The 24,021-nt window shown below is 38.4% G+C and overlaps 1 protein-coding gene and 1 pseudogene across 8 annotated transcripts in view; one reads left to right on the forward strand and one right to left on the reverse strand.

Moving 5' to 3' along the window:
* CDC42BPA (CDC42 binding protein kinase alpha) overlaps window positions 1-24,021 on the forward strand; it is a 280,345-nt gene that overhangs the window by 26,304 nt on the left and 230,020 nt on the right. For all 8 annotated transcript variants that reach the window (XM_014591108.1, XM_027775224.1, XM_027775225.1 and 5 more), the window contains exon 2: window positions 20,843-20,934. In XM_014591108.1, coding sequence (XP_014446594.1) covers window positions 20,843-20,934 — 92 coding nt within the window. The remainder of the gene's footprint in view (window positions 1-20,842; window positions 20,935-24,021) is intronic.
* LOC102487600 (60S ribosomal protein L35 pseudogene) lies at window positions 10,884-11,241 on the reverse strand (annotated as a pseudogene).

A 24,021-nucleotide genomic window follows, 5' to 3' on the forward strand; every position in this document is an offset into this window, starting at 1 on the left:
CTGTGTTGTTGTTATTATTTTTAAATTTAACCGGGAGGGGGTGGGGGGGAGAGAGAGAGAGAGAGAGAGGAGAGAGAGAGAGGAACAATGCATGAAAGCAAACCACCAGGTCTGGGACTTGAACCGCAGTCGGCCATATGGGAGTCCAGCATCTTAAGCACTATGCCACCTGTCAGCCCAACTCATTACTTCTTAGCATTAAAAAAATTAATTTTTCTCTAGGTTGAGTATGCTTATCATAGAGTGACAGAGAAAGAAAGAGAGAGAAAGTAAGAAAGCACTACCCTGGGGGATGGCCACATTGCAATCTCTTCCACTTTTTCTCTTAGGATTTTGGGCATGCATGCACATATGGTTGTTTGCCTCTTATGTTTTTCAAGCTGCTCAGTCTGGGTAGCCATGGGTGATCCAGCAACCCCAGCCACCATGTCACCGCTGGCCCTTTAGCGTTCTTTTCTAATATAAATGTTAAGGCCTTACATTTTTAAGGTACTACCCTAGTTGCATCCTACATGTTTTGCCTATGTTTTCATTGTAGTTTATTCATTGTGTTTGATGCTAAATGCTTTCACATTTTCTGTGCCTTTTTTTTATCTGTGAGTTGTTTAGAGCTGTGTTTTAATTTCCAAAGCTTTAAAAAAAATCATTAGTTCAAAAATTTTCTAATTTATTTGTATCACACTCTACTTATTTAATATATTTATACATGTTCTATGTGGGTTTCAAAATAATATTTCTTTTGTAGTTGTTGTATTGCATCAGTATTCACCAAATCTAGCCTGTTATTTAGGTTGAAATTTTTATCTAGTTCACTTATCAATTACTGGTAGATATGTATGAAAAATTACCTACGTTTATGGAAAATTGGCCAATTTTTCTATGTAACTCTTGCTAGTTTTTGCCCGCTGTATACATTGAGGGTAGGTTAATTAGGTGCATAAAGTATAGAATTATGTTTCCCTCAATTGCACCTTTTATATCATGACAGTCATTATTTGTAGCAAGGCTTTTTGCCTTAAAGTTTCATTTTTCTCTTCATGTTAACATAAATAATATACCTTTATTTAGTTTTTCTTTACCTGATTTATCTTTGTCATCCTTTTATTTTCAATCTTTGTGTATTCTTATGTTTGGATGTTTACTGGAAATAGCATATAACTAGGTTTTTGTCTTTGCACTAAAATCTATACATTTTACTAGAGGGTAGTAGGCCATTTACATTTATTATATAGTTTTATTTGGATGTATTTCTACTATTTAAAACAAAACTTTTCTGTATTTATTTTTCCAGTGTCTTTTCGATTAATTAATTATATTTGTCTGGTTGGTTTTCCCACTTTACTTTTTTGGGAAGCATAAACTTTCTTTTCTTTTAAAGGTTGTCTAGTTGAAACTTTCAAATTAGAATGATCAAAGTAAAGCTAAAATTAATCACTATTTTTGATAGTCCTGTCAAGGATCCTCTCTTGTGACTCCTAGTCTCTGTTTCCTTCTTTCTTTTCTTTCTCTTTTTATTTTTCTTTCTTTCTCTCTCTCTCTCTTTTTTTTTTTCTTTTTAAAATAATTTTCAAGAAGGTGCGTGTACTTGACAGAGACAGAGAGAGAGGGAGAGGGAGAAAGTACCTCTCTTCCCCCATGGAGAATGGTCACAGTGCAATCCTTTCTCCTTCATCTCTTTTTCCCTTTAGGATTTTGGACATGTATATTTGGCATGTTTCTCAAGCTGTTAAGTCCAGAACGTGAACCACCCGGTTAGCCATGTCGGATTGTGCTTCCTTAACCACCAGGCCACGGGCTGTCCTGTCAGTTTCTTTTAGTTGGGAGAAAGAGAATCTAATTAGGAAACCTGGATTTGGTGTCTCCTTTTAGATTATAGTTATAGTAAGATGTTGGGTAATTTTGTTAGAGATATGTATTGGTAGTTTTGTTTCCCTTAGTTCTTACATCCCTATTCTCCCTCCCTGCGCCATGTATTGTTGACTTAAAAAAAGTCTGTCTGTATCTATCTATCTATCTATCTATCTATCTATCTATCTATCTATCTATCTATCTGTCTATTTAAAGAGAGTGATAGGTATAGGGACCCTTTATAGGATCTTACCTTCTCCCCCTCAGCTTTCCAGCTGGCTAGAATCACAGGTAATCTGAAATCTGAACCGAGGGCCTTCCCATATGGCACCAGCAGTGCACAGTAACACCCTACCACCTGCACCATTGCAGCTGGGCCTGTTGTTGACTTTTATCAGCCATTTCAAAAGATCTAAACCCAAATATATCTCATTTTGTAGTTTTTTTCTGTAAGATTTTTTCCATACAAATGCAGAATAGGGATAATAATATTCTTCTTTTACAAACTATATATGAATATTCAATGATACCAACAGGTGGCAAGATGGTTATGTTGCTGGATCCTACATAGTAGACTGCAGTTTGAGTCTCTGACCCAGCGGTTTAAAACTCATATTGGGCATGTGTGCGTGTGTGCCCAAAATCCTGAGAGGAGAATGGAGGAGAATGGATTGCAGCATGGCCATCCCCCCCCCCAGGGGGGGGCGATTTCTTGCTTTCTGTCTTTCTCTGTCTCCCTGGCAAGCACACGTGCCCTATAGCAAATATCGCTCAAAAAAATGAATATTCAAAAGTTGTAAAAGTAATCTTCCTTCACCCCCTCACCCCTGCAAAACTGATTATCTCTCAGTAGCTAAGCTGTTTAAAAAGCTTTGTTTATTTTTATTTCCTTCTTCTTACCCTTCTTTTCTATTGGCATTTGCCTGTTTGAGAATTTCTAGGAGACTTTGAAGAGTATCATTAGTATTCCATAATTAGAATAAACTGCTCCTGGGATCAGCAGATGGCATGATGGTTACATTGCTGATCTCCCATGTAGTCTACCACAGTTCGAATCCTGGATCTGGCAGCTTGAAACTCATGCTGGCACATGTATGTGCATGCCCAGGATCCCAAGAGAAGAATGGAGAAGGGATTGTGGTATGCCTATCCCCCATTGGGGGTGATTTCTCTCCTTCTGGCTCTCTATGTTTCCTCTGTTTCTCTGGCAAGTGCATACACCCTATAGCAAAAATCTCTCCAAAAAGATACCAACCCCCTCCAACCATTTAATGGTTGTTCAGGACCACGGACAGATACATGCATGCCACCTGTCTCTCACACCCACATGGGCTAAGGCATTTTTCTCAAGTCTTCCTTGGTCATTATTCTTTTAAGTGCAAATTTAACCTCTTCTCATTTTTATCATCATCTTACAGTCAGGTCTTCCTCTCTGAAGTTTTTCTCTCATCTGCTTATGAACTATGTCTCTTGCCAATAACTTTGAGTTAGTAAATTGTTTAATTTCCATAAAGAAACTGAAATTAGATAGATTAAAAATTTATCCAAGGTTACACAGCTAATCAATGACAGAGCCAGGTTTTGAATAGTTTTTCCAGACCTCTAAATTACTTAATATACTTGACTTATGGCTTTCTAAATGTTTAAAATCAATTTATACTTTCACTTTGAGATATTACACATTTACTTTGAGATATTTCATTGACATATGAGCTTATAATACGGAGCATCTTCTGTATTTCGTACTTTAATAAGATATTTTGAAAAAGTAATATAAATTTATACTTAATTTTAAAATTATTTACACATGTACTTTATTTTCTATTATAGTGCTCTTTTTTACTCACCATATTGTAAGATTTCTTTGAATTTTAAGAATTGCAACCTTCTGATCCTTATATACATACATGTATTTTTCCAGTTTGTAGTTTTTCCTTTCACACTTAGAGTGTTTCTAAAAATAAAACTTTAATACAAAATAAATCTTTTCTTTCTTTTTGGAGAAGCTTTTGCTATAGGATGCATGCGCTCACCAGACAGACAGAGAGAGACAGAGAGACAGAAAGCAAGAAATTACCCCCGGGGGGGGATGGCCACGCTGTAGTCCCTTCTCCTCCATTCTCCTCTCGGTATCTTGGGCACGCACACACACGTGCCCGGTGCGAGTTTTAAGCCACCGCGTCTGGGACTCGAATCGCGGTCGACTACATGGGAGTCCAGCAACATAGCCATTACGCCAACTGCTGGTCCCACAAAATAAATCTTTAATTTTTACTTAGCTACATTTTTCTGTCTTTTTCTTTAAGACTTTTGCTTTTGACATCTTGATTAGAAAAGTCTTTCCCCATCCCAAGAACATAAAAATATCCTGTTCTAATATATTTATAGCATGCATCATTTTAAGATGATATTTTTATGTTTGAACTGATAGTTTGATAACATATTTTTAAAAGAATTATTTAATTTAATTATTTTTAATTTGAACGGAGGAATAGACGAGAGAAAGAAAGATAAAATGAGAAAGCAAGTCGCCAGGTCTGGGACACGAATCACAGTTGGCTATGTGGGAGTCCAGCACCCTTAACCACCATGCCACCTGCCAGTCTCAGTAACACATTTTATTAGATAGTAAAGTAAGGCCCTTAATATTTCTTTTTAAATGTTTCTTGACTGTTTAACATTTATTTTTATAGATTACCTTTGAATTGTTTTGTAAAATTCTCTTTGCTTTGCCTAAATCTAATCAGGTAGAATTTATTTGTTTGTTTTCTTAAATTTGCCAGGGGGCATGTGTGCTCACCAGAGAGAAAGAGTGAGAAAGAGAGAGAGGGAGGGGGAGAGAGAGAGAGAGAGGGAGAGAGGGAGGGGGAGAGGGAGAGAGAGATAGAGAGAGAAAGAGAGAAAGCAAGCAAAAAAGCACCTCCTCATGGGGCATGGTCATGCTGCAATCCCTTCTCTTCCATTTTCCCTCCTTTCTCAAGAGTTTGGGTATATAGAAACATGTCTGGTGTGTTTTTCTAGCTGTCAGGTCAGTAACTTGAACTGCATGGTAGGTGTGTGAGATCTAGTCACCCTAACTACCAGGCCGTGGATTGACCTAGGCAAAAAAAAAAAAAAAAAAAAATAAAGTGTTTTGTGATAGAACTCATGTGCTCTAAGTGCCCTATAGCAAAAAATCTCTCTGTCAAGGCCAAAAAAAAAAAAAAAAAAAAATTAAGGTTTTTGTCATAGGACTCATGTGCTCTCTAGAGAGACAGACAGAGACAGAGAGGGGAAGCAAGAAATCACCCCTCAGGGGAATGGCCACACTGGAATCCTTTCTCCACTGTCATCTTGGAATTTGGGGCATACACATGCACTCAGCATGACTTTCATGTCAGTGGGTCCAGGACTCAAACTGTAGTTGGCCACGTTAGAATCTAGCACTTTACCTACTCTCATGCTGCCTGCTGGTCTTGGCAAAAATTTTTTTATAAGAAAAAGTACCTAAACTATTTTCTTTTTACTTTTGTCATATTTTAAAAATATAAAACAGTTCAACACAACAAAACATACAAACTTTTTTTTATAGTTTTATACAATATTCTTACCAGCTAGGTGAAAACAGATTTATTTAGGGACTGTTTTCTCTTCCTTTGAGATTTATTTCTCATAAAATTAATATGTAAAATTAGCTATACACTTGGGGCTAGCAGGTGGCATGGTGGTTAAGTCATTGTACTCCTGCATAGTGGATGGTGGTTCAAATCCTGGACCTGATGACTTGGAAGATCATGCTGGGTGCATGTTTGCACCTGCCCAAAACCCAAGGAGGAAAATGGAGAAGGGATTGTGATGTGGCTGTCCAATTGGGGTATGATTTCTCACTTTTCTTCTTCTTGTTCCTGTCTGTCTCTCGGGCAAGCACATAAGCCCTATGGCAAAAACCTTAAACATTTTTTTCTATAGACTTGTTGATTTATATATTACTTGTTATTGCTTTTTAAAGTTTATTTCTGTCATCTCACACATACACACACACACACGATAGGGTATTGACATGCTGCAATCCTCCCACTAGCCTTCCAGCTAACGTGGATCACCCACGGTTGCACCTGGTATGTTCATGTTGACTCATGATCTGAACTCTGGGTCTTCCCGCATGGCTTCATAAAGCAATACCCTGTCATATGCCCTGGGCTTATACATTACTAATAGTGCTGATAATAGATATTTGGAAGAAGTATGTGATTAGATTAAATTGTTGCCATGGGAAGGTTGACTAGGTAACTACCTAGAATGTTTTCTGTTTCTAGTACAGTGACTAGGTATTCAATAGTTAATTATATGCAGAGTTAAATGAATAGTGAAAGACATTCCTGGGTGAATTTACTAGCCTCTTAAGCTTCAACATTATAGAGTTTATAAGAATCAGAGATACTAATATATTCACTAATCTCATCTATTTTTCCAGTAGGAGCATGGGTCTATTCCTGTCTAATATAAAAACTCATAGTAAACATAAGTTGGTATTGGTGAGGAAAAGGAAGGAGAATAATGAGAACAGAGAGGATTAAAATCTCTTGGGCTAGCACTCTATGTTCTCTTCTTGGCCTCTTTTTCTCTTTCAGATGCTATTTTTATTCCTCATCTTTTATTCTCACTTATACCTTCTCCTTTACACTCTCCTTTTCTTTGGTTTTAAAGTTGATTTATTTCCAAGTATTGGCAGGGCTGTGGTGAAAGGGGAACTCTCCTTCACTCTTGGTGGGAATGTAAATTGGTCCACCCACTGTGGAGAATAATATAGAGGTCCTCAAAGATCTACAAATAGAACTACCATATGATCCAACAGTTCCACTGCTGGGTATCTTTCCAAAGGATAGGAGAACACTCAGTAGGAAAAGTGCTTGCACATCTATGTTTATTGTGGCATTATTCATAATTGCTAAGACATGGAACTAACCCAGTTGTTCACAAACAAATGAATGGATTGAGAAAGTATGGCTCATATACTCTAAGGAATGTTACTCAGCCATAAAAATCAAGATCTTGGCATTTGATAGAAAGTAGATGGAGGGACCAGCAGTTAGAGTAATGGCTATGTCATTGAACTCCCATGTAGCCAACCGCTGTTTGAGTCCTGGACCTGGTGGCTTAAACTCACGCTGGGTACATGTGTGTGCGTTCCCAAGATCTGGAGAGGAGAATGGAGGAGAAAGGATTGCGGTGTAATCATCCCCACTGGGGGGTGATTTCTCGATTTCTGTCTCTCTGTCTCTCTGGCGAGCACACACGCCCTATAGCAAAAAACCTCTCCAAAAAAAAAAAAGTGGACGGATATGGAAGGCTTACTGCTGAGTGAAGCAGGCCAGGCTATAAAAGAGAAATATTGTATGTCTCTACTAAATATATACCGACTGTCTTCACTCTAGGGCAGAAACTGAAAGATTTAGAGGATATAAAAGCATGAAAAGTGGTTCTGGAGACTGGAGACAGTGTGGGAAGAGGGTGGGAGAAGGGGGAGAGTGTAAGGAAAGAAATTAAGGAAAAAATAGAGAGACAAGACATGTATGGGACACAGAAATGGATTGTTGTCTGTTGATGAATGTGTGTAGTATCCTCAGCTGGACTGGTGTGAAATGTATTCATGTTGAGTAAATTCGCTTTACAAGCTAAGTGATGTATTGAATGTATAAAATAAAAGAAAAAAAAGTTCATTTATTTTCTGGAAAGGTGTAGTGCCCCTGATACGGGCACTACATTATGATCCTTCCCTCACCCTGTCCTGTGGTCCTCTGGATCATGCATACCTGCAGGTACAGCTGACATGGTCACATCAACCTGGGATCCAAACCCAGGGCCTTGTAATATGACTATTATGCAGTGATGCCATGCTGCCCGTGCCACTGCAGCTGGACCTCACTTCTTTTTCTGTTGGAAATCCCAAGGTTTTTCTCTTAAGCCATGGTGGCTACCCTGAGTGGCATACAACTAGCACACTCTATCGTTTGGTTAGTAGTTGTTGGGAAGAGGGAGGCTGAAGGGTAAGTTGAAGGAGACTCCATCTTTGTATCTTGGGCTACTCAGAGCAGAAAAAATGGTATACCTTGTAAGGTATACCTTGCTCAGCCACATAGTATGTGCTGGTTGATGCTACTATGGGAGGCTAAGGCCAGTGGGAGGCACAGGTTTGATTCCTGGTCCTCTCTATAAAACTGAGCCACTCAGGAGGCTGAGGTGGGAGGATCACCAGCTCACAGCCAGCATGGACCCCGGAGAGATCCTGTCTGAAATAGGTGGGCTTAGGAGGCTGAGACAGGAAGATTGCTGCATAGCAAGACCCTGTCTAAAACCAGACAAATATAATACATTCAGAAAACAGTTCTTTCTTTCTTATTATGAAATTGGGACAGAATATCAAAATATACAAAAATGGCTACTTTTGGAGCTGTCTGTGCCAACTGTGGCATGCATGGTGGCTGACTTGTCAGATTTTGGCAGGCAAATCATGTCTCTTTAGACTTCACAATAAATGAGGCTAATAAATATGCACCGGGACCAGCAATTAGCGTAATGGCTATGTTGCTGGACTCCCATGTAGTCGACCATGGTTTGAGTCCCGGACCCAGTGGCTTAAAGTCACGCCAGGCTCATGTGTGCGTGCGTGCCCAAGATCCCAAATGGAGAATGGAGAAGAAGGGATTGAAGTGTGGCCATCCCCCCTGGAGGGTGATTTCTCACTTTCTGTCTCTCTGTCTCTTTCTGTCTTTCTGATGAGCGCACGTGCCCTAGAGCAAAAACCTCTCAAAAAAAGAAAAAAAATGCACCTTATGTAATTATATGATAAATAAATGATGTATTTGTTTGGAGTCTAACTCTGTTTATCTATGAGAGAAAAACTAGATATTTATCGCAAGATGCAGGAGTGTTCAAGTAGTCGCCTGCAGGAATGGTTCAAGTAGTCGCCTGCATGAATGCAATCAAATGTCAAGAATCACTGGAACCTGGACTAAGCTGTCAGAACACTTCCTTTGTCACTGTCCCTACTTCTTTCCATTTATCTGCTTTGTTTTTGTCTTTCTTTTTGCAGAACTTACTTTCTTTGCTTTTAGCCTTATGGTAGAAGTTTTGCCCCCAAACCTACCAAATTTATATGTTAATTCTTGTAACCATCGGCAGAGGCTCTTTCTGAGTTCAATTTTAAATTGTTTCCCATCTTAGGTCACATTTTCACACTTATTCACTTTGGCACTTGAGTGGGATCTCACAATAAACACTCGACCCATCCTTGAGAATTGAGGGGGCCATTTTTAGAGAAAAGAGATGGCATTGCAGATAACTTCAGAAGGTGTGTGTGTACCTTAGGTAAAGGTACTTAGCTGTACAGCACTGAAGAAGTCAAGGCATCATCTTTATTAGATGGTGTAGTACTTTGTGAAATGTCACTAAACATAGCATCTATTCAGAATAGCATGTCATTTGTCTAACTGTGCACAGACCCAATCTACCCTTTACATATTCTTCATTTTTGTCAAGGACAGTAGTATAGTGATTATTAAATCTTTTTCAATGGTTTTATTGAAAATAAACGTTTTTTTTGTTTCATTTTTAAATCCCACATTATTTTAATCACTGAGTGCCTGAACTGAGCCTTTGATAGATAGAATTGATAATTTTTATAAACATAGCTTTGTAATAAGCATTTTTGTTAAAATAGTGTTAATGAATTTTTGGGAGTAAGTTGAATGGTACTCATTTTTTTTTTTAATTGCCAGAGGGCATGTGTGCTTGCTTGAAAGGGACAGAGACAGATGGAGAGAGAGAGAGAGCAAGGGAGAAAGCATTCCCTCCTCCACCATCCCCATGCACACATGTCTGGTGTGTTTTTCAACCTACCAGGGCCAGGATTCAAACTGTGATAGGCCATTGGAATTTGGCTCCCTTAATCGGTGGGCTATGGGGGCTGACCCAGTATCAGGTTTTTTAAAAATTTTTATTTTTTCAGAGAGAGATTTTTGCTATAGGGCATGTGTGCTCGCCAGAGAGACAGAGAAGAGAGACAGAAAGCGAGAAATCACCCTCCAGGGGGATGGCCACGCACTCCCTTCACAGTTACTCCTCAGGATTTTGGGCACCCATGCACATGTCTTTACTCTCCTCAGGATTTTGGGCACCCATGCACATGCGCTTGGCATAAGTTTTAAGCCACCGGGTCTGGGACTTTAACTGTGGTCAACTACATGAAAGTCCACCAATGTAACCATTACACTATCTGCTATAATATCAGTTTTTAAAAATGCATTGTAGAAATATTCAAGTAATTGTAATATCAGTTTTTTTTTTCTTTTTTTGGAGAGGTGTTTTTTTTTTGTTTGTTTTTGCTATAGGGCGCGTGCGCTCGCCAGACAGACAGAGACATAGAGACAGAAAGCGAGAAATCACCCCCCAGGGGGGATGGTTACGCCACAATCCCTTCTCCTCCATTCTCCTCTCGGGATCTTGGGCACGCACGCACACGCGCCCGGCGTGAGTTTTAAGCCACCGGGTCTGGGACGCGAACTGTGGTCAACTACGTGGGAGTCCAGCGACATAGCCGGTACGCTAACTGCTGGTTCCCTGTAATATCCGTTTTTAAAAATGCAATGTAGAAATAAATATTGAAGTAATTGATATGTGAATCTTCTGGATCTATCATCGAATTTCTGAATTCTCAGCTTTAATAATAATGAATTACCTTTGTTTTTTAAAAAAATATTTATTTAATTTCATTTGTTATTATTATTTTTTAAAATTTGGACAGAGAGAGAGAGAAAGAGAAAGTGAGAAAGCAAGCCGCCAGGTCCAAGAGTCAAACTGTAGTCAGTCATGTGGCAATCCAGCACCTTTAACCACCATGCCACCTGCCCGCTCCCAGTAATACTGAGTTATCTTTCAAATTGCCCTAGACATTATGAGTGGAGTGCTCAGTAATCATATCATTTATATAACCCTTTCATTTTGGTTCACCGTCTCTTTTTTTGCCAGCCAGTTCTGCATTTTATTGAGGCCCGTGCTCAGGCTTTGACCGCGAACTTGCGCAGCGAGTACAGCCGCTCCTTCAGCTGCTGCTGTTTCTTGGTCTTCAGGCTTTCCTCGTGCTTGTTGAGCCGCTGGCGCATGGCACGGGTCTTCTTGAGCCACAGGTCCAGGGGCTTGCACTTCTTGCTGGTGTAGAATTTGCTGAGGTGTTCTTTCTGAGTCTGGTTAATGACGGTGAGAAAACTGGCAACGGATTTGCCGACAACTCGAATCTTGGACAACTTGGACGCAGCTCCTCCTGTCACTTTGGACTCGCTGGGACAACTCCACCTTCAGGTCATCCAGCTGTTTGAACAGCTCCTCCTCTTAATCCTGAGCCTTAATTTTGGCCATAGCTGCCCAGCGCTGCCACCACTGGTGCCTGCTTGGTTGGAAAGAGGAAGGCGGGGGGTTCACCGTTATTTTAAAAAAACACAATTGTTTAAGTTTTTTATTTTCAAGAGAGAGAGAGACAGACATAGAGATAGGCATTCCTAACAGTGTCCTCAGGGTGTGATCCACCCACAGTCTCAGCTGACCTGAGTAATAAGCACACACTATTTGTGTCCAGTGTGCTCTAAGAAATCCAGGGCCTCAAACCTTGGAATTTTCCCATGTGGGTCCAGTTGTGTCACCACTGCAACACCATTTGATCCCTATTTTGGTTCATTTCTTACAGTATAACTCTAACTCCTATGTAGTAATTATTATTCCTTATTAATTTTTACACAAATTAGAATAATCACTAGGTGTAATTTGCATAAAATATCAGTTCTGCAAACTTTCTCTGGACTTCTGATTTAGTTGTAGGAGGAACTAAATTGTGGGTTAATGACATTTGATTTGTGGTTCTATGATATAGTATAAATCAAAGCCCCTTTTAAGTACAGGAAATTGACTTTAAAATTATTTGAGACTAGAGTTAAGCTTTCCTTTTTAGTTCTAATCGGACTGTATGTATCAACCTACTTTGTCAAAAGTATGTGTTTTTAAAGATTTCTTCCTTTGTTCTTTTAAAACAGCTCTATTGACACAGGAATCACATACTGAAACAATTCACCCACTGGAAATATGCAACTCAATGAGTTTCATATATTATTAATTTTTTAAAATTGTAATTTTTATGTAACATAAAATTTGCCATTGCCATTTTAACCATTTTCTAATATATAATTCAGTGGCTTTAATACACGTATGATGTTGTGAGGCATCATCAGTATTTCCAAATCTTTTCATCATCAGAAGAAAAATTCTGTGACCATTAACCAATAACTTATTTATTCTGCTTTTTTGCTCCTAGTAAACTCAAGTCTACTTTCTTTTGCTATGATAATTTGCCAGTTCTAGGTATTTCATATAATTGAGATCATAAAGAATTTGCCTTTTATTTTACTTAGAGTTTTTAAAGACTTAGCTATGGCTAAGTATTTTTTTTTTTTTGAGAGATTTTTGCTTATAGGGTGCCTGTGCTTGCCAGACAGACAGAGAGAGACAGAGAGACAGAAAGCGAGAAATCACCCCCCAGGGGGGATGGCCACGCCGCAATCCCTTCTCCTCCATTCTCCTCTCAGGATCTCGGGCATGCACGCACACATGCCTGGCATGAGTTTAAGCCACTGGGTCCAGGACTCGAACCACGATCAACTACATGGGAGTCCAGCGACAGCCATTACGCTAACTGCTGGTCCCCTGGCTAAGTCTTTATATCATTTTAAAGCTGAATAATATACTGTTGTGTGTATATATATATATATATATATATATATATATATACACATATATATATGTCTCATTTCATTTATCTATTCATCTGTTGATAGACATTTCGGTTGTTTCTACCTTTTGGTTCTTTTTATTTTTTAGAGAAGTTTTTGCCATAGGGTGCGTGCACTCGCCAGAAAGACAGAGAGAGGTAGAGAGACAGAAAGCGAGAAATCACCCCCCAGGGGGGATGGCCATGCTGCAATCCCTTCTCCTCGATTCTCCTCTTGGGATCTTGGGCACGCATGCACATGCTCCCAGCATGAGCTTAAGCCACCAGGTCTGGGACTTGAACTGCGGTCAATTACATGGGAGTCCAGCGACATAGCTGTTATGCCAACTGCTGGTCCCACCTTTTGGTTCTTATGAATAATGCTGTAATGAACACTGATGTACAAGTATCTGCTTGAATCCTTTCTTTCGGCTTCACCCCCCACTCCCCCAATTCCTGACCTCTGGGCCTGAATCCTAGAAGTCTGTATTTTTCTTAAAGTTTATTTATTTCTTCCATAGGTGAGACAGAGAGAAAGAGAGACATCATCCACTACGTGGTCTCTATGCCAAAGTCAATCCCTAGCCTTCAACCAAGCTTCAGTCACGGGCAAGCATGTACCTAACACATGCAGGAAAGTCTCCAAACTTTGGGTCTCACAGTGTGTCACATTTTACCCCTTCACCACCATTAAAACCATTTGTTTTACACTTTTGGTTGAATATCTAGAAAGGAATTCCTGGGTCATATGGGAACCCATGTTTGGTGTCTTGAGGAACCACCAATCTGATCCTGTCCACCTTTGTGAGCAGAGAGAAATATAACGAAAATAGAGAAGGAGATAAATGTTCCTGATAGGGCCTGTCTGTGTTGAGATCCTCCTACCTGATCCTCCCAGTTAGCTGGGATCACCGGCAAATATACCCGTGTCCTACATGTTCAGGTTGGCTTGGGAACCAAACATGGGTCTTACATGTGGTTGCCAGTTTCCTAAATGGTGGCATTACCCTGTGTGCCACTATGGTGGCTAAGTCCCACAAAACTGTTTTGCATAGTAGGCGTACCATTTTAAATTTTGATGAAATCCAGTTTATTTTTTTCACTTTTTGCCTGTGCCTTTTGTGTTATATCCAAGAAATTGCCATATCCAGTGTCATAAGGAGTTCTATGTTTTTGTATAAGAATTTTATATAGTTTTAGCTTTGAAGTTCAGGTCTTTTGCTCCATTTCAAATTAATTTTTTTTTTTAGAGGTTTTTGCTATAGGGCGCATGCGTTTACCAGAAAGAGAGACAGAGAGACAGAAAGTGAGAATTCACCCCCAGGGGGATGGCCATGCCGCAGTCCCTTCTCCTCCATTCTCCTTTTGGGATCTTGGGCACGCACGCCCACGCACCCGGCATGAGTTTAAGCCACTGGGTCCGGGACTCGAACCGCAGTTGGCTACATGGGAGTCCAGCCACATAGCCATTACGCTAACTGCTGGTCCCCATTTCAAATTAATTTTTGTGTATGGTGTAAAGATAAAGATTTGTTCTATGTGAATGAATGTTCAGTTTCCCTAGCACCATTTGTTGACTGTCCTTTCCTCAAATGCTCTTGGCACCCTTGTTAAAATCAATAGACCACACATGTGAAGATATACTTCAGAATTCTCTGTTTTATTCCATTGATCTTTATGTCCGTCTGTATGCCGGTATCACACTGTTTTAATTGCTTTAACATTATATTATGTTTTGAAATCAGGAGCATAAAACCTCTAACTTTGTTCTTTATCAAGATCATTTTGACTTCAGAGATTATTGAGACTCCATTTAAATTTTAGGATGAGTATTTTTATTTCAATAAAAAGCGTCATTGAGATTTTGGTAGTGATTACACTAACCTGTAGATTGCTTTTGGAAGCGTTATCATCTTAACATTGTTAATAAATTATCCAGTTCAGACTGAGGGCGATCTTTCCATTCTTTAGGTCTTCTTTAATTTCTTTTTACTAGTATTTTATAGTTTTCAGTATACAAGGCTTTGATTTCCATGGTTAAATTTATTCCTAAGTATTGTTTTGATTCTATTACAAATGAAATTGAAAAAGAAATGTCCTTTTCACATTGTTTACTGCAAGTGTATAGGCATAAAACTATTTTTATTATTTTTTAAAGAGATTTTTGCTATAGGGTGCATGCACTTGCCGGAGAGACAGAGAGACAGAAAGTGAGAAATCACCCTTTGGTGGGGGATGGCCGTGCCACAATCCTTACTCCTCCATTATCCTCTTGGGATTTGGGGCATGCACACATACGTGCCTGGTATGAGTTTTATGCCACCAAGTTTGAGACTTGAACTGCAATTGACTATGTAGGAGTCCAGTGATGTAACCATTATGCCATCTGCTGGTCATTATGCCAGCTTTTTCTTTTTTGAGAGGTTTTTACTATAGGACGCGTGTGCTTGCCAAAAAAGACAGAGAGTGTCAGAAAGTGAGAAATCACCCCCCACGGGGCATGGCCACGCCGCAATCCCTTCTCCTCCATTCTCCTCTCAGGATCTTGGGCACGCACGCACATGTGCCTGGTGTGAGTTTAAGCCACCGGGTCCGGGACTTGAACGGCGGTCAACTATATGGGAGTTCAGTGACATAGCCATTATGCCATCTGCTGTTCCCACACCAACTGGTTTTTAAAGCAGATACTTACTTCTTGAGTGAATTGAATAAATGGTTAGTAAACTATGAACTTTCTAAGGAAATTCAAGATATAAACAACTCATTTTTGTATGCCTGAAAATAGAACAATTTAACAGTGTCAAAGAAATGGGATTTTAATTATAGCACATTCCAGAAAGTAAAGAAAAGGGGTTATTGGGAACCAGCAGTTAGCGTAATGGCTATGTCGCTGGACTGCCACGTAGTTGACCGCAGTTTGCTTCCCGGACCCGGTGGCTTAAAACTCACGCCGGGCATGTGTGCGTGCATGCCCAAGATCCCGTGAGGAGAATGGAGGAGAAGGGATTGCGGTGTGACCATCTCCCCTGGGGAGTGATTTCTCGCTTTCTGTCTCTCTGTCTCTCTCTATCTGTCTGCCGAGTGCATGCACCCTATAGCGAAAATCTCTCCAAAAAAAAAAAAAAAAGAGAGAGAAAAAAGAAAAGGGGTTATTATTTTAATTCACATTAATGCTACAGACTCCCATGAACTTTCATAATTGATAAACTCTTTAATCTTAATTACTCATGATTTTACACTGTTCTTTTTTGCTTGTGCTTTCAGGGCATATGCTATTTCATAGAAAGGTAATGTTTTTATTTTTATTTTTTTGGCAGACTAGCATTCTTTGGACCTTTACTAAATTAGAACTTTTTTTTGAGAGAGATGTTTTTGCTATAGGGTACGTATACTTGCCAGAGAGCCAGAGAGAGACAGACAGAAAGTGGGAAATCACCCCCCTGGGGGGAATGGCCATGCCACAATCCCTTCTCCTCTATTCTTCTCTTGGGGAGTTTGGGCAGGCATGCACATGCTCCTGGTGTGAATTTTAAGCCACCAGGTCTAGGACTCTAACTGTGGTTGACTGTGGAAGTCCAGCAATGCAACCATTATGCCATCTGCTGGTTCCAAATTAGAATATTTTAACAATAGTGTGCTTACTTGATTGAATTTCAGTCTCTCTGGTTTTAAAAAATATTTTCTTTCCTGTTTTGCAGTAATGTTTCAGACAATTGTAATGTCTGGATTTCTTATCTTTAAGATAAGTAAGACATTACCTAGAAGAAGGAGAATTATTCTTCAGGAACTAAATTAGATTGAAAATAACTGTAGTTGTCTGTGATGAAATGTTGTTTTTTTCCTTAGGGTCATTAATGAGAGAAAGGTATAGTACATATACTTTATTGGATGCCAGTTTATTTGAAAGCCTTGGCATAGAGGGAGAAGTAAAATGAAGCAGAAGATGTACATACTTAAAGAACTACTGAAATGCTTTGTGTTGTTATATGTTCCAGATCTAAATCACAGGTAGTCTAGTACTTACTTCACATTGGCTCCACATTTTGTCTTTTAAATTTATGCATTCGTTGTTGTTGTAGAGTGGGTGCACTCACCTGAGAGAGACAGATAAATGGGGAGAGAAAGGGAAATTGAGAAATGAGTCCCCAGGGAGGAAGACCATGCTGCAATCTCTTCCATTCTTCTCTCAAGATTTTGGGCATGTGTGCATGTGCACTCAGCAGGTTTTCTTTATTTATATATTAACTTACGAGAGAGAGAGAGAGAGAGAGAGAGAGAGAGAAGGAAAGTGAGAAAGCAAGCTACCTGGTTTGGGACTCAAAGCATGGTTAGCATGTGGGAGTCTAGTACCTTAACCACCATGCTACCTGCTAGCCTTGCGGCCGGCATAATTTTTAAGCCATTAGTATTGGGACTCGAACTGCGAAGTGAGGCATGTCGGATCCAGCCTTCTTAACCTCCACACCATGTAACGTTACACATTCTGTATCTGCCTTTCTTAACCAAGTATTTCGCTTATGCTAGCTAGTATACTAGTAGTCTTTGTGGTTCCCTTACATCCTACCTACCTTTAATAAATACAGTAGTGCTTCCACTTATCTGCAATTTTACTTTCCATGGTTTTGGTCAACTGTGGCCTGAAAAAGGTAAGTGAAAAATTCTAGAAATAAACATTTCATAAGTTTTAAATTGCATGGCATGAGTACTATGATGAAATCTCATAAAGTCCTCCCCTGTCTGCTTAGGATGTGAATCATCCCTTTGTCCAGTGTATCCACACTATATGTGCTGCCCATTCATTATTCACTTTATGTAGTAGTCATTTAGACCATCAGATTGACTGTCATGTGTTATCTCCATCACAGTTTTGAGTTTAACCTTTATGTTACTTAATAATGGCCCCAAAGCATAAGGGTAATAATGCTGGCTTATTAAAATTGTTATTTTGTTTTGTTTTTAATTGCTAGAGGGTGCACACACATGCTAGAGAGACAGACATCCTTTCTCTCATGGTGTGTGGTCATGCTACATTCGGCTTTCCTCCATTTTTCCATCTCTTTGGGATTTTGGGTAGGCATGAAGCACACACAGCTGGTGTGTTTTTCAAGCTACTGGGGCAGGAGTTGCCCCATGGTTGGCCATGTGAGATGCAGCTCTCTTAACCTCTAGGCCGCAAGTCTGACCCAATTGTTCTATTTTTTATTAGTTATTGTTCACCTCTTACCATGCCTAATTTATAAACTAAACTTTATCATATATATGCATATATAGACAAAAACATAATATATGTGTGGTTTGAAATTATTTGCAGTTTCAGGCTTCTACTGGGAGTCCCCCATAGATACGAGGGGAATTAGTGTAGTCCAGTTGTAAGTAAACTTTCCTTAAATTAGGGCAGTTTGTAATCTGTGGGGATCTGACTGACGCACAGTGGCCATAGTCTATCCAGTCCAGTTTTTTCAAAGCCAGCATGCCATGGCCATGTTATCAGTGTGTTCACTTCCTGGCTGCAGTGTATACCATACCACTGCGCTCATTCACGGTGTTAGATCCTTCGTATTTTCAAATGATCTCTTTTATCCATGTCCTTTTTATGTTGTGTGGATTCCAAATAGGGATCCAAGCTCCGTTTTCTCTCTTTACAATTTAAAACACTAATGTAGAAATCTCCAGAGAACTGAACTAAGCAGTGTGGAATATGCCTATTTTCTAAACTCGTTAGCACTAAATACCTTCAGACCAACACAAGCTATGTTACTTAACCCAAGAAGTTCTGCTAGTGCGTCCAGTTCGAAAAGAGGCATACCTCAGACTTTGAGAAGAGGAGGGATCTGTTCGGTTGTAAGGGAAAGGAACCTTTTATAGCAGGGATCCCTAAACCCTGGGTCATGGACTATTACTGGTCTGTGGCCTATTAGAGATGGGGCCACACAGCAGAAAGTGAGCAGCAAGTAAGTGACCAAAGCTCGCTTCATATATATTCACCACTGCTCCCCATTGCTTGCATTACTGCCTGAGCTCCTCCTCCTGTCAGATCAGTATCGGCATTAGATTCTCATAGAACTGTAAGTCCTGTTATGACCTGTGCATGTGAGGGATCGCAGTTGCACACTCCTTATAAGAATCTAATGCTTGAGTATCTGAGGTGGAGCTGAGGTGGTAATGCTAGCACGGAATGGCTCTAAATACTGCATTGTGGTGAGTTGTGTAATTCTTTCATTATATATTACAATGTAATAATAATGGACATAAAGTAAGCAATACATGTAATGCACCTGAATCATCCTGATCCCCCCACCCACCCCCCCATTTCCTGTGGGAAAATTTTTTTCCATGAAACTAGTACCTGGTGCCAAAATGGTTGAGGACTGCTGTTTTATAGAGTAACAAACAGGAAGGAGGTATGGAGTGTTGCTGGTCGGAGTTCTGAAAGTAAGCTCATATAATAACAGTACTGAGTTTTCCTGCTTAGGCCAGTTCTAGCTGGTTATAGCAATAAGGGCTGCTGTGTTTGTCTCACTAGCCTAAAGGTCAGATACTTATCTTTGATCCTGTCACACTCTGGTACCGTGGAAAGAAGAGAAAAGAGCTGTACCCATGTATAATGATCTTTTACCATATCTACTCCTTTTTATGTGAGGCTAAAGAGGGACATAAGGAGAGGGCAGGAGACAAGTTTAAACTACTCTTAGAGGTAGCACAATATATAATTGATTTAATTATTTAAAAATATTGATTTATCCTCTGTTATTAATAAGGTTGCATCTAAAGTCTTCACATGACAGTCAGGGTCTTTCCATTTTCCATCTCTGATTTCTTTGCATTTCTTTTCTCAATTCTGTGACAACAATGGTTTATCATTATCACCAAACATTCACTTTCTTGCCTCTCATTTTTTTTTTTTTTTTGGAGAGATTTTCACTGTAGGGCGCGTGCGCTCGCCAGACAGACAGAGAGAGACATAGAGACAGAAAGCGAGAAATCACCCCCCAGGGGGTATGGTCACACCACAATCCCTTCTCCATTCTCCTCTCGGGATCTTGGGCACGCACGCACACGCGCCCAGCGTGAGTTTTAAGCCACTGGGTCCGGGACACGGACCGCGGTCGACTACGTGGGAGTCCAGTGACATAGCCATTATGCTAACTGCTGGTTCCCTTGCCTCTCTTCATTTGCTTGTATTTCCCTGCTCTCTGCCTGAAATATCTATGCTGTCAGAGGAGCAAAATTTTATTTTTAGTTCAGTTCATCTCTTACCTCCTTTGTGAAGCATTAGCGTTAACATAATTAGTGTCCCATTCTCAGGATGCTGAAACACTTTGTATTTACCTCTTTTAGAAACTATGCATTATTACATTTTGTGTGTATACCTGGACTTGTCTGTGTTTACTGGCTTGAGAGCTTGAAGGAAGGTATCATATTGGAATGATCTTTTTAAAAACTGGTTATTGCCATCATGCTTTGTGTGGTGTAGACTCTTGCTAAAGGCATGTTAAATGAATGAATGTGAAAGAAATAACTAACTTGGTAAGAATTGCTGAAGCTCTCTTTGGTGCCATGAATCTGCTTTTACTTCTTAGACCTTTGTGTTAAAGTCTAGCACTAATAGTAGAATGTTTAACATGAGAATAAAGGGGTCTCATTTTTACATCCTTGCTGCTTTGTATTTGTTTATCTTATTTGGTGTTTAAAGTAAGTTTCTAACCAAAAATGTTATACAGATATAAGAAGTAAAGAAAATATATTATTTTCTTAGGGAATTTAAATCTATTTATTCTTATATAGCTTGAAGAATATATCAACTATTCAAATATTTTGTCTTAAAGCTTTTTTCTTTCTTTTTTTTTTTTTAAGAGAGATTTTTGCTATAGGGCGTGAGTGCTTGCTGGAGAGAGAGAAACAGAAAGACAGAAAGTGAGACCCCCCCCCCCCCGGGGGGGGGGCCCACTTGAAACCCCTTCCCCATTCTCCTTTTGGGATTTTGGGCACACATTCACACGTGTCTGGTGTGAGTTTTAAGCCACTGGGTCTGGGACTCAAACCGCAGTTAGCCCTGTGGGAGTCCTGTGATGTAACTATTATGCCATCTACTTGTTCCTTGTCTTAAAGCTTCATCATAATTTGAATTTTGTTTGTGCAAGAAATAACTCAAATTTGCATCATAGTCATTGGGAAATTAATTAATGTGCTCTTTTCTTTCAGCTAAACCATTTACTTCTAAAGTGAAACAAATGCGATTACATAGAGAAGACTTTGAAATATTAAAAGTGATTGGTCGAGGAGCTTTTGGAGAGGTAAGGGATTAATATTTTATGGCAGATCTGCTAATTGTTTTGGAAAAAGCTATATTTTTGCAATTTTGAGGGAAATTTACTGAAATATTGCTTATTTGCTGTTGTGATAGAGTTTATCAGAAAGGATATTAAAGTTTTCAATGATATAGTTCTACATGGAATTTTTTCTAAAATGTTTTATGTTTTCACATGAACTTTCTATGATCAATGTGAGCATACTTTTGGACTCGCTTTTTGTTCCATTGATTTATTTGTCTTTCCCTGTACTACTAATACTACACTCTTAAATTATTCTATTAATGGTTTATAGGAAGTCTTGATATCTATAATAGTAGTGTATGTACTCTGGCAGTACCTCACATTTTTTATCCCTTTGTGTTTTCATCCTATTTTAGAATTAGTTCTTCAGTTTCTACTCATTCATATACATATGCACACACACACCCCTGCTGGAATTTGGATTTTGATTGCATTGAAACTGGTGATCAATTTGCAGATATTGAAATCTTACCAATGTTGAGTCATCTAATCCATATTCATGATGTATGCCTCCATTTACTTAGGGCTGTAAATTTCTATTGGTAATGTTTTATGGTTTTCATTCAGGATAGAGGATTTCCATATCTCTCCACAGAGTTAGACCTAGATATGTGATATTACTGTTGATGCTATTTTAATTTGAATTTGTAAAATTTTACTTTCTAATTATTTTCTTGGTAGTAGTTAGAAATATAATTGTGTTTTGTTGACCTCATACCCAGCAGTCTTGCTAATTATACTTGAAAAATAATGAATTGTGTTTAATTTTAATAAAATGCTGTATTAGCATCTTTTGAGACATGATTTTTTTCCTTTAATTTGTTAACATATTGAATTACAATGATTTATTTTCAAATATTTAACTTTGCATTTCTCAAATGAGGCCAACTGGATTGTCACTTTTTTTTTTTTAAATGTATGAATAGATTCAATGTGCTATTTTCTTCTTCCTCTTTTCTTCTAATTTTTCTTTTTTAGCACCTTTTTACCTGTGCTCTTGAAACAAGTTAGCCTGAAAATTTACTGTTTGCAATGTTCTGATGAGATTTTGGTATCTTTGTTATCCTGTTCTCATAAAAAGAGGGAAGTGTGCCCTCTTTTACTGTTCTCTAGAAGAATTTGTGATGACTGTTATTATTTTTTCCTTATATACCTGCAGAATATCACTTGTGAAGCCATCTGAACTTAGAGGTTGCTAGTGAGAAAGCTTTAATAAAATTTACTTTCTTTAATGGAGCTACAACTTCTTAGATTTTCTATTAATGTGTCAATTTGCTAGATTTACTCATATCATTTAAGTTTTCAAACTTAAACCATATTGATTGTTTATCTCTCTTATTTTTAAAAAATTATCTTACTAGAGGTTTACCAATTTTATTATCTTTTCAATGAATTAACTTTTGGTCTTTTGAATTTTGCTGATTAAATTTTTTTGTTATGTTAATTTTTGTTCTTTAATATTTCCTTCCTTCTCTCTTTGGTTTTAACTTGCTATTATCTTTCTAATTTATTGAAATACATACTTAGAGTATTGATTTCTAGCTTTTTTCTTTTTCCTTATTTTCTGTTTGCTTTTTTTATTTTTAAAGAGAGATTTTTGCAATAGGGCAAAATATTTTCTCTGTGCGCTTGCTGGAAAGATAGAAAGAGAGAAGTCACCTCCCAGGATATGGCCATGCCACAGTCCTTTCTCCTCTTGCTATTTTGGACACTCACACATACACACCTGGCAAGAGTTTTAGCCTCTGGGTCTGGGATTCGAACTGCAGTCAGTTATGTGGGAGACCAGTAATTGTAACTATTGCACCATCTGTTGGTCCCTATTTCCTGTTTTTCTTTTTCTGCTCGTTTTATTGCTTCCTGAGAGAGGATTTGTTTATTTTATTTCTTTGATTTTTGCAGTGGATAACAAACATAGAGTTATATCTTCTTGGTTGGTGATTTATTCTTTTACCATTATGGAATGCTCATTATTTCAGTAATGCTTTATGACTAAATAGTTTCCTTAATCTAACATTAGTAGAATTATACCTCTTTTATTTAAAGATTATTTTTGGACAGCTGCAGTTGGCAGTTTGCAGTCCTCCTGCCTTAGCCCCTATGTACCTGAAAGTACAGGTGCATGCCAACATTTCCAGCTTCTTAGAGGAGGTTGGGACTCAAACCTAACATTTCCTGTGACCTAATAGCAGTGTCAACCCGCTGGGCCTCCAGCATTTTTGTAAGCATTTGCCATTAAATATCTTATTCCATCTTTTTATAACTTTGTGGTGTGTTTACTGTTAAGTAGACTATAGTTAGGTTTTCTTTTTTTATAATCCAGTCTAGTAATCTTTTTTTTTTTTTTATAATTTGGAGTATATTTAGTCAGTTAACATTCAACATGATTACACTACTTATTACTATTTGTTTTCTGTGTGTTTTGCTCATTCTGTATTATTTGTCTCTCATTTCTTTTTATTAGATTAATGGATAAATTTTAAATCATATCGTGCCCCAATGAATTTCTTAGTCTTAATATCTTTCGTTTGTTTACATAGACATTACCACATGTATCTTTGGTAAATTTGTGTTATGCCAATTCCTGTTTATTCAGCTTTTACCTTTTATTCATTATTGCCATTTATGTATTTTAGTTCTACATATGTTTGCAACCCCCAAAAATATGAATATACTGTCCCTATTCATTTACATTTACCTATGTATTTATATTTTCTCTTGCTCTTGATATTCAAATACTTCTTTACATTCACATCTTTGCCTTGGGAATCATTTTCTTTTTGGCTTAAAAATTCCCTTTAGGATTTCTTTAGTATAGGTCTGCTGATGATAAATTACTGGCTTTTATTTGTCTAAAAATATATTATTAGATTTTAAAATGAAAAAAATATTGACATATACACACCCACAGAATTTTTATGTTTGTATGAACTTCTTTAACCAACATGTAGATCAAAATAAAGAGCATTTCCAGTATTTGAATAGGCTTCCATGTCCCCCTGTGTGATTAGCTACTTCATTTTTAGTCATCTGGCATAAGTCACCATA

Source organism: Tupaia chinensis, unplaced genomic scaffold, assembly GCF_000334495.1.
Source record: "Tupaia chinensis unplaced genomic scaffold, TupChi_1.0 Scaffold000532_1, whole genome shotgun sequence".
Lineage (NCBI taxonomy): Eukaryota > Metazoa > Chordata > Mammalia > Scandentia > Tupaiidae > Tupaia > Tupaia belangeri.